General features: G+C 42.7%; 1 protein-coding gene across 3 annotated transcripts in view; it reads left to right on the top strand.

Moving 5' to 3' along the window:
- LOC110501919 (alkyldihydroxyacetonephosphate synthase, peroxisomal) overlaps window positions 1-6,065 on the top strand; it is a 33,840-nt gene extending 27,775 nt beyond the window's left edge. For all 3 annotated transcript variants that reach the window (XM_036959400.1, XM_036959399.1, XM_036959398.1), the window contains one exon: window positions 5,670-6,065. In XM_036959400.1, coding sequence (XP_036815295.1) covers window positions 5,670-5,696 — 27 coding nt within the window. In that variant the 3' untranslated portion in view covers window positions 5,697-6,065. The remainder of the gene's footprint in view (window positions 1-5,669) is intronic.
- The last annotated feature ends 11,555 nt before the right edge of the window (window positions 6,066-17,620 follow it).

Here is a 17,620-nt window from a genome sequence, read left to right as displayed (position 1 = left end):
AAGATCCCCTTAGATGGCACAGCAGTGGTTTAAAGATCCCCTTAGATGGCACAGCAGTGGTTTAAAGATCCCCTTAGATGGCACAGCAGTGGTTTAAAGATCCCCTTAGATGGCACAGCAGTGGTTTAAAGATCCCCTTAGATGGCACGGCAGTGGTTTAAAGATCCCCTTAGATGGCACAGCAGTGGTTTAAAGATCCCCTTAGATGGCACAGCAGTGGTTTAAAGATCCCCTTAGACGGCACAGCAGTGGTTTAAAGATCCCCTTAGATGGCACAGCAGTGGTTTAAAGTCTCGTGAAGGCAGTCTGTCAGGCTCTGTGCTGCTGTATAGAAGTGAGCCAGTCTTTTTCTAAACCTCCTGTTTTGGCTTGGAGATCTTTCATCACTTCCTTCACACCTCCAAAGTTTCCCACAGTACAGAGAAATGGCTCTTTGTTCATCTCAACACGGGTCAACTGAAACGTGAGCAGGGGAGGGAGTGTGAAGCGACTATCAGGGCAAACCCTAATGGCTGCCTCATCTATATTGCCAGGCGCCTCGTCTGTTTTCATACATCACTTCAGGCTATTCATCACGCCTGTCAGAAACAGCACGCAGTGAATCAGCTGCGATATTAAATCACCATTTTTCCTGAAGGTGGGGAAGGTTAAAAATGAACAGATTGCTAATATAAGAAGGCAGTGGGCCAGGGTAAATGATGTTGCTGTTATCACCCAGTATTTACTGCCCTCCAAATAGTGGGCCACCACCCAGCCAACCACCCAGGGCTGAGTAGGAGGGTGTGTAGCCGGGAGGAGGGGAAATTGATGCAGCTCCTGGGTGCGAGGCCCGCTCTGTAATTGTGATTAATAACAGCCTGCTATCTGGGCGCAGACAGGCGGTTTGTCTGCCCACAATCAACACATGACAAATGGAGCTCGTCTCACTGGGGAGTGTAAGCAAAGAAAACCGATGTAGTCTGGGAAGGAAAGGTGGGAGGGGCCACCACAGGAAATATACATTATTCTAACCAGTGTTTACACGAGGTCAGGGTGTGCAGAGATGGTATTCCACCCCCTGATTCAATACACGTTAGAATCACCTTTGGCAGCGATTACAGCTGTGAGTCTTTCTGGGTAAGTCTCTAAAAGCTTTGTACACCAATATTTACACATTATTTTTTATATTGTTCAACCTCTTGTCAAATTGGTTGTTGGTTATTGCTAGACAGCCATTTTCCAGTCTTGCCATAGATATTTAAGTCAAAACTCTAACTAGGTCACTCAGGAACATTACATTTGTCCTTTTGTTAAGCAACTCCAGTGTATTTGGCCTTGTGTTTTAGGTTATTGTCCTGCTGAAAGGTTAATTTGTCTCCCAGTGTCTGTTGGAAAGCAGACTGAACCAGGTTTTCCTCTAGAATTTTGCCTGTGCTTAGCTCTATTCCGTTTTATTTTTATCCTGAAAAACTCCCTAGTCGTTGCTGATGACAAGCATACCCATAAACTGCAGCCAACACCATTCTTTGAAATATGATGAGTGGAACTCCGTGATGTGTTGTGTTGGATTTGCCCCAAACATTAAGCTTTGTATTCAGGACATAAAGTACATTTCTTTGCCACATTTTTTTGCAGTTTTAATTCGGGGCCTGTTTTGGAGTGTTTCACTCTGTCATTTAGGTTAGTATTGTGGAGTAACTACAATGTTGTTGATCCATCCTCCTCTTTTCTCTCATCACAGCCATTAAAATAACTGTTTTAATGTCACCATTGGAGTCATTGTGAAATCCCTGAGCGGTTTCCTACCTTACAGGCTTCCTTCCTGACGTAGATGCCGGAATATTTGTAGTGACTGGGTGTATTGATACACCATCCAAAGTGTAATTAATAACTTCACCATGCTCAAAGGTATAGCTAAAAAAAAAAGCAAACAAGGAATATCTCTTTGAGCGTTGTGAAGTTATTAATGACACTTTTGGATGGTTTATCAATACACCCAGTCACTACAAAGTAACAGGTGTCCTTCCTTCCTTCCATCTTCCTCAGGTGCCGGGGAGGAAGGAAACTGCTCAGGGATTTCACCATGAAGCCAATTGTGACTTTAAAACAGTTAGTTCTCCTATCACAGCCATTAAAAACTCTGAGGATGGATCAACAACATTGTAATTACTCCACAATACTAACCTGATTGGCGGAGTGAAGAAATATAATCCTGTACAGAATAAAAGTATTCCAAAATGTGCTTCCTGTTTGCAACAAGGCAATAAGTTAAACTGCAAAAAATGTGGCAAAGAAATTCATTTTTTGTTTGGGACAAACACAACACATCACTGAGTACCACTCGTCAAGGTTTTAATTTTTTTTTTTTATTACTTTTACCCCTTTTCCTCTCCAATTTTGTGGTATCCAATTGGTAGTTACTCTTGTCTCATCACTGCAACTCCCGTACGGACTCGGGAGTTTCGAGGCTCGAGAGCCATGCTTCCTGACACACGACCCAACCAAGCCGCACCGCTTCTTGACACAATGCCCTCTTAACTAAGGAAGCCAGCCACGCCAATGGAAACGCCATACACCTGGCGACCGTGTCAGCGTGCACTGCAACCGGCCCGCCACAGGAGTTGCTAGAGCGCGTTGGGACAAAGACATCCCTGCCGGTCAAACCCTCCCTAACCCGGACGACGCTGGGTCAAACCCTCCCTAACCCGGACGACGCTGGGCCAAACCCTCTCCTAACCCGGACGACGCTGGGCCAAACCCTCTCCTAACCCGGACGACGCTGGGCCAAACCCTCTCCTAACCCGGACGACGCTGGGCCAACCCCTCTCCTAACCCGGACGACGCTGGGCCAACCCCTCTCCTAACCCGGACGACGCTGGGCCAACCCCTCTCCTAACCCGGACGACGCTGGGCCAACCCCTCTCCTAACCCGGACGACGCTGGGCCAACCCCTCTCCTAACCCTGACGACGCTGGGCCAACCCCTCTCCTAACCCGGACGACGCTGGGCCAACCCCTCTCCTAACCCGGACGACGCTGGGCCAACCCCTCTCCTAACCCGGACGACGCTGGGCCAACCCCTCTCCTAACCCGGACGACGCTGGGCCAACCCCTCTCCTAACCCGGACGACGCTGGGCCAACCCCTCTCCTAACCCGGACGACGCTGGGCCAACCCCTCTCCTAACCCGGACGACGCTGGGCCAACCCCTCTCCTAACCCGGACGACGCTGGGCCAACCCCTCTCCTAACCCGGACGACGCTGGGCCAACCCCTCTCCTAACCCGGACGACGCTGGGCCAACCCCTCTCCTAACCCGGACGACGCTGGGCCAACCCCTCTCCTAACCCGGACGACGCTGGGCCAACCCCTCTCCTAACCCGGACGACGCTGGGCCAACCCCTCTCCTAACCCGGACGACGCTGGGCCAAACCCTCTCCTAACCCGGACGACGCTGGGCCAACCCCTCTCCTAACCCGGACGACGCTGGGCCAACCCCTCTCCTAACCCGGACGACGCTGGGCCAACCCCTCTCCTAACCCGGACGACGCTGGGCCAAACCCTCTCGTAACCCGGACGACGCTGGGCCAAACCCTCTCGTAACCCGGACGACGCTGGGCCAAACCCTCTCGTAACCCGGACGACGCTGGGCCAAACCCTCTCGTAACCCGGACGACGCTGGGCCAAACCCTCTCGTAACCCGGACGACGCTGGGCCAAACCCTCTCGTAACCCGGACGACGCTGGGCCAAACCCTCTCGTAACCCGGACGACGCTGGGCCAAACCCTCTCGTAACCCGGACGACGCTGGGCCAAACCCTCTCGTAACCCGGACGACGCTGGGCCAAACCCTCTCGTAACCCGGACGACGCTGGGCCAAACCCTCTCGTAACCCGGACGACGCTGGGCCAAACCCTCTCGTAACCCGGACGACGCTGGGCCAAACCCTCTCGTAACCCGGACGACGCTGGGCCAAACCCTCTCGTAACCCGGACGACGCTGGGCCAAACCCTCTCGTAACCCGGACGACGCTGGGCCAAACCCTCTCGTAACCCGGACGACGCTGGGCCAAACCCTCTCGTAACCCGGACGACGCTGGGCCAAACCCTCTCGTAACCCGGACGACGCTGGGCCAAACCCTCTCGTAACCCGGACGACGCTGGGCCAAACCCTCTCGTAACCCGGACGACGCTGGGCCAACCCCTCTCCTAACCCGGACGACGCTGGGCCAAACCCTCTCCTAACCCGGACGACGCCTGGCTAATTGTGAGCCGCCCCATGGGTCTCCCGGTAGCGGCCGGGCTGCGACAGAGCCTGAACTCGAACCAGGATCTCTAGTGGCACAGCTAGCAACTGCGATGCAGTGCCTTATAGACCACTGCGCCACTCTGGAAACTATCATATTCTCAAGCATGGCGGTGGCTGCATTAAGTTACTGCTATGCTTGTCATTGGCTGACACGTTTTATGTTGTTGGATGAAACAGAATAGAGCTAAGGTGAACTCTACACTGGAGATGGTTACCAAGACGACAGTGAATGTTCCTGATTGGCAGAGTTAGTTTTGACTTAAATCGCTTTGAAAATCTATGGCAAGACGTGAAAATGGCTGTCTAGTAATGACCAACCAACAACCAACTTGACAGGGTATTATGTGTAGATGGGTGGGTGGGGGGGCGGACGGACGATTGGACTCCATTTTGAATTCAAGCTGTTACACAACAAAATGTGGAATAAGGGGTACAAATAGTTTCTGAAGGCACTGTATGCTCTGTGTACTACCAAAGTATGTGTTCATGGCTCCTGCTCAAGTTCATTCTGTTCTCAGGGCTGTTTTCTAGAATAGTGTGCTGTTCTTAAAAACTGCGTGACCTCACGCTTGACCCTTACCCAGACACTGAGCAAACAACACACTGCTAGCTTCCTACTCTTCAAGGACCCAATGTTTTGCTTTCAGATTGAATCTTGTTTCATCAACATTGTGTTTGCTCGTTATTTACTTACTAAATGAATTGTGTGTTATCTGACGAAAGGAGTGAGGTTGCTGTGACCTTTTATTCACGATGCAGGAGTCTATTGCCATTCTATAACTGACAGTGGATTGAACATTTTCAATGCAGCATTTGTAAGTCATAAACTCCTGGCCTCCAGACATCCTGTGGTCAGTGTTGGGTTCTTGGTGTTGACGGTGTCCCTCTCAGGGACCAGTGACAACCTGTCCCTCTCCCAGAGGCTCCAGACTCCCTGCATAGGTCCTGGCAGGACTTGGGGCTCTGGAATGTGTCTGTTTGGACAGCTGGTAAAGCAGAGCGCTGGTCTTGGTACCTTGCTGGGCACCCTGCAAGGTACCGAGGGGGGGGGGGGGGAGCTGACTTTTAGGGCTGTTTTATTCAGCCTGAGGAGAACAACACACCCACACAGCATGGTGACGTCTGTGGGAGGAGAATGGGCTTAGTGAACATGAGGGAAAGGCAGAGCCAGCCGGGGAACACACAGAGCCTAATGAGTTTGATAGGCTGTTGGGCTCCATAAATCATGCCATGCAAAATATTTCTCCTCTCTGAATAAAGGCATTTATCACCCTCTGTTTATTCACTCACTCTAACAAGATTGATTGTCTCCCAGCAGCCACCTGGGCAATCGGGCGTGCTGATTTCACCTCCTTGGTGTTTTGTTTTTTTCTTCCCTCTCTCCAGTTGGGAAACTTCGTAAGGAGTGGATGAAGGACAGCATCTCTAACGTGGGCGTCGGGATGCTCAAGTCCGTTAAGGAATATGTGGACCCGGAAAACATTTTCGGCAACCGAAACCTCCTCTAATTTATTTACATGACATTTTTTATAACAACCTCTTGGAATAATGGGTTACTAAATATGACGAGCAGTATCAATGTCTTTCACCTTCGGGGTGACTTCGTTGTGCAGTCAACATCAGTCGGATGACTTGCCTTGCATTACATTACTGCACTTAACGTGCTGGGGCGGCAGGGTAGCCTAGTGGTTAGAGCGTTGGACTAGTAACCGAAAGGTTGCCAGTTTGAACCCCCGAGCTGACAAGGTACAAATCTGTCGTTCTGCCCCTGAACAGGCAGTTCACCCACTGTTCCTAGGCCGTCATTGAAAATAAGAATTTGTTCTTAACTGACTTGCCTAGTAAAATAAAAAATGAATGCTGTAACAATAATGGTCTATGATTCATTTAGACGCTCATTGCATCAGGTCCTCAGTAATGTCCTCGGCCAGGATGATCTGGTGAATGAAGCCGTGTACACACTTTATTTTACTAGGCAAGTCGATAGTACTGTAAATGTGTATGTACTGTTGATCATTTCAGTCACGTGTATACGCCGTAAGAATGGCATTTTTCATATTGTACATGATTTTGTGATCCCATATTTGCCTACAATTTAATTGTTTCCTATAATTCTCGCCAATTTCATTAACTAGATTTTTTTGGGGGGTAGATGTTTATTTTACCTGTGTTTTGGCAGTACTTTAGCAGGGAGTTGTAGATGAATGCTTTTTCTAAAGCTCTGTGCCTTTCTGAGGATGTCTGTCTTCACCCTTTCCTACAACACACACACACACACTGGAAGCTTGACTGGTTTGTTAATGGCGTCCTGTATGTTCCCTTATAATGTGCGTGTCCTTCATTCTAGATTGCCTGTTTCCAGTTGGTCTTTGCTTCTCCACTCAAGCCTTGTATTACTTATACTATTAATGATTACCGAGAGATGTGTGTTTTGTTTTACCTACCTAGGAGGATTTATGTTACGTTGGAAGTCGTGCCTCTTCTGAAAATATACCTCTGGATTAAAATGTCCCTCAAACCCAAACGTTAAACTGTTTATGAAGAAACTAGGATATGATGCATATCAACTTATTTTTTTCATTTAAAAAAAAATAAATGTAAAAGTTAATTTTTTAGATTTGACCTTGCATGGTTTTTGCCTGTCATACAGAGTTCAGTTTGTGGACGGAGACATATGTGCTTTTAGTGTGAACGTGTTACAGACGACTGAATCCCAATACCCATGTTTGTACCAAAAAGACTTTCAGCACAGCCCTTTCACTACTTTTTATATAGACCATGCAAACATCGTGGATGTGTAGGTCTGTACATGCCGTATAGTTAAATGTATGGGACATTCATACCGTTAATACATGAACCTATATCCTGATGAAACATGTTTTTCTTTCAGATATGCAAATGTCAAAAGATGTGTTCATATTTGTTACTTTAAATGTTACGTGTTCATGTCAAAGAAACTTTCTTTAAATTAAATTATATTTTGTCACTACTTAAAACAGTTGCTTGTAGTTCGAGGTTGTATTTAGACAACGAAATACATCCGACTGAATTGTCTGTTCCCTGGTGAGCGTCCCAGCGTTGTGGTAATGTTGGAAACGATACATTTGAGTGAAAGATAATTGTACCTTCGTCACAATTTACAGATGATTATGTTTATCAGTTTGGCCTCTTTGCGAGGCATGTGTCGATGCTGTGCCCAATCCTAAACTCAGACATGGGATTGTACTGTACGGTGCTAGAGTAAGATGCATGAAATGTACTGCTACCGTTTTCCTGTCACTACTGCGTTCCTCCTGTTCTCGGCGTCGCAGCTTTCCCACAGTGCATTGTCACCTTCCTGCCCAAGTATCTCACCTCTCCACCTTTAATGAAAATGTTGTCAAAGGAAATGGTGGAGCCGGAGGCAGCGTTTATCCAATCAGTTTCATGATTTTACTTCCTGTGATGGTTCCCGAAAGAGAACTTAATGAGAGCTTGAAATCTGAATGTTATGCATGTATATATATTTTTTTTCTTAAAAAGTTAACATTTTAAGTACATTTTATCAATGATGTTTGTGCAATAAATACATTGAAATGAAACAAGCAGTTTTTTCAGATAACGGTTGACTAGAAATGCAGTTGATAGGAAGTGTCTCTGCTTGTCCGTCACGTACAGGTGAAGTAATATACGTAAAGTTTAAAATACGAGGTATTTCTTGGTTCAAGTTGTTGTTTGTTGCTACATCCATAGCAATTGGTTGATTTCAATACTGTAGTCAAAGATCCATACCACACAATGCACACAGCAATTATTATTTTTTACTCCAATGAACAAATCTACAACACAATTCATAGCTTCCAATTGTAACTTTTATTTAGGCTAATGCAGCTACACCATGGTCCTTTCTGTTCTACAGGGAACCAACTGTGTTCACAGTTTCCCTTCAATTCATCAGCAAAGGGACAATTGTAAGTTTGTAGTTTTTCTGAATCGTCAATCTGTGGCTCTGGAAGAGTCGTTTTTGTAGTGTATGACATGGTATTCTGAGGTGCACAAGCGAGGAAAGAGCTGCCGTTACACTTTGTGGGACATTCCCGATACACTTTTTTCCTCAGCTGAAATAGCATCAGCAGTTGAACATATAACCAACCATTCTCTGTTCAATCAACATGCACAGTAGTATAACATTTACATTGCAGTGGTGATCTAACAGACTGATAACAAGCACGTCGTTGAAATCATTCATCAAATGTGAAATGATCAGAACTATTTTGTAAAGGCACATTTCTGTGTGATTGATCCCTATTTCAATCATGTGGCGTATTAAACAACCCTTCCGGGTCAGTAAGACTTCTAATGTAACATGACATAGTAAGACTTCTAATGTAACATGACATAGTAAGACTTCTAATGTAACATGACATAGTAAGAGTTCTAATGTAACATGACATAGTAAGAGTTCTAATGTAACATGACATAAGACTTCTAATGCAACATGACATAGTAAGACTTCTAATGTAACATGACATAGTAAGAGTTCTAATGTAACATAGTAAGAGTTCTAATGCAACATGACATAGTAAGACTTCTAATGTAACATGACATAGTAAGAGTTCTAATGTAACATGACATAGTAAGAGTTCTAATGCAACATGACATAGTAAGACTTCTAATGCAACATGACATAGTAAGAGTTCTAATGTAACATGACATAGTAAGAGTTCTAATGCAACATGACATAGTAAGAGTTCTAATGTAACATGACATAGTAAGACTTCTAATGTAACATGACAGTAATATTTCTAATGTAACACGACAGTACGAGTTCTAATGCAACATGACATAGTAAGACTTCTAATGTAACACGACATAGTAAGAGTTCTGATGTAACATGACATAGTAAGAGTTCTAATGTAACATGACATATAGAAATAATTATAATGTAACAAACTCAGCAAAATATAGAAATGTCCTCGCACTGTCAACTGCATTTATTTGAAGCAAATTTTACGTGTAAATATTTGTATGAATATAAGATTAAACAACTGAGACATGAACTGAACAAGTTCCACAGACGTGACTAACAGAAATGGAATAATGTGTCCCTGAACAAAGGGGGGGTCAAAATCAAAAGTAACAGTCAGTATCTGGTGTGGCCACCAGCTGCATTAAGTACTGCAGTGCATCTCCTCCTCATGGACTGTACCAGATTTGCCAGTTCTTGCTGTGAGATGTTACCCCACTCTTCCACCAAGTCACCTGCAAGTTCCCAGACATTTCTGAGGGGAATATGCCCTATGCCCTATACTCTGGGATACATATTTCTTAAACTAAATTCCTGGTGAAGCTGAATTACTCTGTCGCCCTGCTTAGAGAACTCACCATATTTTACACGCTGTCATCAGCATGGACCTGGGAGAGTTCAGGCAGACAGTCATGATCTCAGCTAAAATATCCAGTTGTCTGGCTATACACGTCTCTGTGGCCTTTCACATTCCAGTCGACTCGCGCGCAAAAAAAAAACATGTTCCTGTTCCTAAAAGAGAGACTGGATAGATTCTAGTCCATTTTGTTCAATGGGGCGTAAGTGATATACAAATCCACAAGGGGGCAGTACAGACTACAATATTTGTTAGCTCACCAAGAGCTGTGATGAGAATACAGATTCTTTACTTGTACATCAAGTTTGTATGTCAAAAAGATGAAGCCAGTTATCATATATATGGGCAAAACAACTAAAACGATTGCACTAGGCTTTTGAAGTGAGTTGTATGAGACTATATCCTCAAATATGTCTATATCAAATCCCATCTGGTGTTTACAATAAAGTACATACAAAAAGTAGAGCATGAGGTCTGTGGCCAGGATGGACTGTTTCAACAGCTGCATAAGGAAACTATATTCTCTGGATGACAGCTTGGAGAAGATGTTGTGTCCCTGAGGAATCACACAGGGAAGAGGGTTACAAAACATGTCATGGATCACTGTCTAATACGGCCTGAGTACCCCGCCTGCTATCTTGCCAACTCAGTCATTGTCATGCCAAACCTGTTTGTCATTGGAGTTGGCAAGAGCATCAAAAGATCTTGTACCGGGCAGTCTACTTCATGAGGCGTTCTTGAATCGCACTGACAAATGTCATGAGGTAGACTGCCTGGTCCAAGATATGATAGCACAAACAGCCTGGTACCAGATCTGATAGCACAAACAGCCTGATACCAGATCTGATAGCACAAACAGCCTGGTACCAGATCTGATAGCACAAACAGGCTGGTACCAGATCAGATAGCACAAACAGCCTGGTACAAGATCTGATAGCACAAACAGCCTGGTACCAGATCTGATAGCACAAACAGCCTGGTACCAGATCTGATAGCACAAACAGGCTGGTACCCAGGCTGTATTAGACAGTGATCCATGACATGTCCCTTGACTTTGCAACCATGAAAAACACTTTAAAATGGCAAATAGTTACACATCATACAACGCACACCAAGGAATGTCCTAGAATAGACATATTTCTTGTGTTAATTATTTTACTTTTAAGATTTGTGTGTATTGTTTTTGTATTGCTAGGTATTACTGCAAGACCAGATCCTCGGTTCATTGGTTCCCATTAAATACCATCATGGCATGGAGGGGTTCACTCAATCTATCTTAGAGAGAGAGAGACAGAGAGAGAGACAGAGAGAGACAGAGCGAGAGACAGAGACAAAGAAAGAGACAGAGCGAGAGAGACAAAGACAGAGGGAGAGCGAGAGAGTCAAAGACAGAGGGAGAGAGAGAGAGAGAGACATGGTTAGACAGAAGGAGAAGAGATACGAGAGAGAGAAAAAAGTTGTGTTTTAATTAATGGTTTCTGCTGGCTGGTGGACTCAATCCTTGAGCTCTCTCTTTTCCCCTTGAATTAGACTCACTATTCATTTATATGCAGGGTTTTTTCTGGATAAAATGGGGCTTAGGTGGTGTGGCCACAGACTAAATGAAAATAACGGAGCTGATTTCCTGGTGTTTTTAAAGGGTGTGTTCGTAAATTCACTCTGGAGGGCCAGAGTGTGCTCAGAGCGCGCTCCCAGCGTTTGTAAATCCAGAGCCTTGTCAGTTCGTAAATTCAGAGTGTTTCACTCTCGGTGTGTTCAGATCGCACACTGGACGCTCTGGCCGAGGAGTAGGGTTGATCCGAGCGTTCTGACCACACAATGGCAGTCAATCACCCAAGCTAACTGGCTAAAGTTGGCTAGCTTTCCAGCTACTTCCAAACACAAGTCAGAGAACACCTCACTCTGACCATTTACAGGGGTGAATCCCTGAGCTGACAAGGTCAAAAAAATCTGCCCCTGAACGATGCAGTTAACCCCAATGTTCCCTGGGCGCTGATGTTGTCGATTAAAGCATACCCCATGCACCTCTCTGATTCAGAGGGGTTGGGTTAAATGGGGAAGACACATTTCAGTTGAATGCATTCAGTTGTACAACTGACTAGGTGTCCCCTGTTTTCATGTTATCTAGAGCGTTTGGGGACTGTAACTGTGCTGCTGGTAACAACATAACGTAACTACATTTTTTCCGGTGGCGTTTACTGACAGCGGTCATATTCAAGGGGTGTTGAGCGTTTGTAAATTCATCAGTTATTCTGCACTCTGAAATTGGAGTAGATGGCCAGAGTGAATTTACGAACGCACCCACAGTCTATTATGTCCAACAATTCAATTCACAATAGTGACAGGGGAGGAGGAGGTGTATGGTGACAGGGGAGGAGGAGGTGTATGATGACAAGGGGAGGAGGAGGTGGTGTATGGTGACAGGGGAGGAGGAGGAGGTGTATGGTGACAGGGGAGGAGGAGGAGGTGTATGGTGACAGGGGAGGAGGAGGAGGTGTATGGTGACAGGGGAGGAGGAGGAGGTGTATGGTGACAGGGGAGGAGGAGGAGGTGTATGGTGACAGGGGAGGAGGAGGTGGTGTATGGTGACAGGGGAGGAGGAGGTGGTGTATGGTGACAGGGGAGGAGGAGGAGGTGTATGGTGACAGGGAAGGAGGAGGAGGTGTATGGTGACAGGGGAGGAGGAGGAGGTGTATGGTGACAGGGAAGGAGGAGGAGGTGTATGGTGACAGGGGAGGAGGAGGTGGTGTATGGTGACAGGGGAGGAGGTGTATGGTGACAGGGGAGGAGGAGGAGGTGTATGGTGACAGAGGAGGAGGAGGAGGTGTATGGTGACAGGGGAGGAGGAGGTGTATGGTGACAGGGAAGGAGGAGGAGGTGTATGGTGACAGGGGAGGAGGAGGAGGTGTATGGTGACAGGGGAGGAGGAGGTGGTGTATGGTGACAGGGGAGGAGGAGGTGTATGGTGACAGGGAAGGAGGAGGAGGTGTATGGTGAGAGGGGAGGAGGAGGAGGTGTATGGTGACAGGGGAGGAGGAGGTGGTGTATGGTGACAGCACAGACATGTAGCCAGACCACCACAATCTAGCAGCTCTCCACTGTACATAGACAGAATGAGTGTTATCAGTTATCAGCAATGAACCCCTGGTGAACTATCAACTGTAACAGTCAGAACTATCAACTGTAGCAGTCAGAACTATCAACTGTAACAGTCAGAACTATCAACTGTAGCAGTCAGAACTATCAACTGTAGCAGTCAGAACTATCAACTGTGGCAGTCAGAACTATCAACTGTAACAGTCAGAACTATCAACTGTAGCAGTCAGAACTATCAACTGTAGCAGTCAGAACTATCAACTGTAGCAGTCAGAACTATCAACTGTAACAGTCAGAACTATCAACTGTAACAGTCAGAACTATCAACTGTAGCAGTCAGAACTATCAACTGTAGCAGTCAGAACTATCAACTGTAGCAGTCAGAACTATCAACTGTAGCAGTCAGAACTATCAACTGTAGCAGTCAGAACTATCAACTTTAGCAGTCAGAACTATCAACTTTAGCAGTCAGAACTATCAACTGTAACAGTCAGAACTATCAACTTTAGCAGTCAGAACTATCAACTGTAGCAGTCAGAACTATCAACTGTAGCAGTCAGAACTGGAGAAAATCTTAAGAATGGCAAAAGTTTCAGCTCAATCACCTGACATGTATATTTCCAGGTTCATTTCCAGATTCATTTCCAGGTTTATTGACAGGCCTATTGACAGGTATATTGACAGGTATATTTACAAGTATATTGACAGGTCTATTGACAGGTATATTGACAGGTATATTTACAGGTCTATTGGCAGGTATATTTACAGGTCTATTGGCAGGTATATTTACAGGTATATTGACAGGCATATTTACAGGTTTATTGACAAGTATATTTACAGGTCTATTTACAGGTATATTTACAGGTATATTGACAGGTATATTTACAGGTATATTGACAGGTATATTAACAGGTATATTGACAGGTCTATTGACAGGTATATTGACAGGTATATTTACAGGCATATTGACAGGTCTATTGACAGGTATATTGACAGGTATATTTACAGGTCTATTTACAGGTCTATTGACAGGTATATTGACAGGTATATTTACAGGTCTATTGGCAGGTATATTTACAGGTCTATTGGCAGGTATATTTACAGGTATATTGACAGGTATATTTACAGGTCTATTTACAGGTCTATTGACAGGTATATTAACAGGTATATTTACAGGCATATTTACAGGTATATTGACAGGTATATTGACAGGTATATTGACAGGTATATTTACAGGCATATTGACAGGTATATTTACAGGTATATTGACAGGTATATTGACAGGTATATTTACAGGTATATTGACAGGTATATTGACAGGTATATTTACAGGCATATTGACAGGTATATTTACAGGTATATTTACAGGTATATTTACAGGTATATTTACAGGTCTATTGACAGGTCTATTGACAGGTATATTGACAGGTATATTTACAGGCATATTGACAGGTATATTGACAGGTATATTTACAGGTATATTGACAGGCGTATTTACAGGCATATTGACAGGTATATTAACAGGTCTATTTACAGGTATATTGACAGGTATATTTAAAGGTATATTTACAGGTATATTTACAGGCATATTTACAGGTATATTTACAGGCATATTGACAGGTATATTGACAAGTATATTTACAGGTCTATTTACAGGTATATTTACAGGTATATTGACAGGTATATTTACAGGTATATTGACAGGTATATTAACAGGTATATTGACAGGTCTATTGACAGGTATATTGACAGGTATATTTACAGGCATATTGACAGGTCTATTGACAGGTATATTGACAGGTATATTTACAGGTCTATTTACAGGTCTATTGACAGGTATATTGACAGGTATATTTACAGGTCTATTGGCAGGTATATTTACAGGTCTATTGGCAGGTATATTTACAGGTATATTGACAGGTATATTTACAGGTCTATTTACAGGTCTATTGACAGGTATATTAACAGGTATATTTACAGGCATATTGACAGGTATATTTAAAGGTATATTGACAGGTATATTGACAGGTATATTTACAGGCATATTGACAGGTATATTTACAGGTATATTGACAGGTATATTTACAGGTATATTGACAGGTATATTTACAGGTATATTGACAGGTATATTAACAGGTATATTGACAGGTATATTTACAGGCATATTGACAGGTATATTTACAGGTATATTTACAGGTATATTTACAGGTCTATTTACAGGTCTATTGACAGGTATATTGACAGGTATATTGACAGGTATATTTACAGGCATATTGACAGGTATATTGACAGGTATATTTACAGGTATATTGACAGGCGTATTTACAGGCATATTGACAGGTATATTAACAGGTCTATTTACAGGTATATTGACAGGTATATTTAAAGGTATATTTACAGGCATATTGACAGGTATATTTACAGGCATATTGACAGGTATATTTACAGGTCTATTTACAGGTCTATTTACAGGTATATTAACAGGTATATTTACAGGCATATTGACAGGCATATTTACAGGTATATTGACAGGTATATTGACAGGTATATTGACAGGCGTATTGACAGGTATATTGACAGGTATATTGACAGGCGTATTGACAGGTATATTGACAGGTATATTTACAGGTATATTAACAGGTATATTTACAGGCATATTGACAGGTATATTTACAGGTATATTTACAGGCATATTTACAGGTATATTTACAGGCATATTGACAGGTATATTGACAGGTATATTTACAGGTATATTGACAGGCGTATTTACAGGCATATTGACAGGTATATTAACAGGTCTATTTACAGGTATATTGACAGGTATATTTACAGGTATATTTACAGGCATATTGACAGGTATATTTACAGGCATATTGACAGGTATATTTACAGGTCTATTTACAGGTCTATTTACAGGTATATTAACAGGTATATTTACAGGCATATTGACAGGCATATTTACAGGTATATTGACAGGTATATTGACAGGTATATTGACAGGCGTATTGACAGGTATATTGACAGGTATATTGACAGGCGTATTGACAGGTATATTGACAGGTATATTTACAGGTATATTAACAGGTATATTTACAGGCATATTGACAGGTATATTTACAGGTATATTTACAGGCATATTTACAGGTATATTTACAGGCATATTGACAGGTATATTGACAGGTATATTGACAGGTATATTGACAGGTCTATTGACAGGTATATTTACAGGTATATTTACAGGCATATTGACAGGTATATTGACAGGTATATTGACATGTATATTGACAGGTATATTGACAGGTCTATTGACAGGTATATTTACAGGTATATTTACAGGCATATTTACAGGTATATTAACAGGTATATTGACAGGTCTATTTACAGGTATATTTACAGGCATATTTACAGGTATATTGACAGGTATATTGACAGGTATATTGACAGGTATATTGACAGGTGTATTGACAGGCGTATTGACAGGTGTATTGACAGGCGTATTGACAGGTATATTGACAGGTATATTTACAGGTATATTAACAGGTATATTTACAGGCATATTGACAGGTATATTTACAGGTATATTTACAGGCATATTTACAGGTATATTTACAGGCATATTGACAGGTATATTGACAGGTATATTGACAGGTATATTGACAGGTCTATTGACAGGTATATTGACAGGTCTATTGACAGGTATATTTACAGGTATATTTACAGGCATATTTACAGGTATATTAACAGGTCTATTGACAGGTCTATTTACAGGTATATTTACAGGCATATTTACAGGTATATTGACAGGTATATTGACAGGTATATTGACAGGTATATTGACAGGTCTATTGACAGGTCTATTGACAGGTATATTTACAGGTATATTTACAGGCATATTTACAGGTATATTGACAGGTATATTGACAGGTATATTGACAGGTCTATTGACAGGCGTATTTACAGGCATATTGACAGGCATATTGACAGGTCTATTGACAGGTATATTGACAGGTATAATTACAGGCATATTGACAGGTCTATTGACAGGTATATTGACAGGTATATTTACAGGTCTATTTACAGGTCTATTGACAGGTATATTGACAGGTATATTTACAGGCATATTTACAGGTATATTGACAGGTATATTGACAGGTATATTGACAGGTATATTTACAGGCATATTGACAGGTATATTTACAGGTATATTGACAGGTATATTTACAGGTATATTGACAGGTATATTTACAGGTATATTGACAGGTATATTAACAGGTATATTGACAGGTATATTTACAGGCATATTGACAGGTATATTTACAGGTATATTTACAGGTATATTTACAGGTCTATTTACAGGTCTATTGACAGGTATATTGACAGGTATATTGACAGGTATATTTACAGGCATATTGACAGGTATATTGACAGGTATATTTACAGGTATATTGACAGGCGTATTTACAGGCATATTGACAGGTATATTAACAGGTCTATTTACAGGTATATTGACAGGTATATTTAAAGGTATATTTACAGGCATATTGACAGGTATATTTACAGGCATATTGACAGGTATATTTACAGGTCTATTTACAGGTCTATTTACAGGTATATTAACAGGTATATTTACAGGCATATTGACAGGCATATTTACAGGTATATTGACAGGTATATTGACAGGTATATTTACAGGTCTATTTACAGGTATATTTACAGGTATATTGACAGGTATATTTACAGGTATATTGACAGGTATATTAACAGGTATATTGACAGGTCTATTGACAGGTATATTGACAGGTATATTTACAGGCATATTGACAGGTCTATTGACAGGTATATTGACAGGTATATTTACAGGTCTATTTACAGGTCTAT

The sequence above is a fragment of the Oncorhynchus mykiss genome, chromosome 22 (genome assembly GCF_013265735.2).
Source record: "Oncorhynchus mykiss isolate Arlee chromosome 22, USDA_OmykA_1.1, whole genome shotgun sequence".
NCBI classification, from domain to species: Eukaryota; Metazoa; Chordata; class Actinopteri; order Salmoniformes; family Salmonidae; genus Oncorhynchus; species Oncorhynchus mykiss.
The sequence above is the reverse complement of the archived record's forward strand: the minus strand, read 5'-3'. Positions and strand labels throughout refer to the sequence as shown.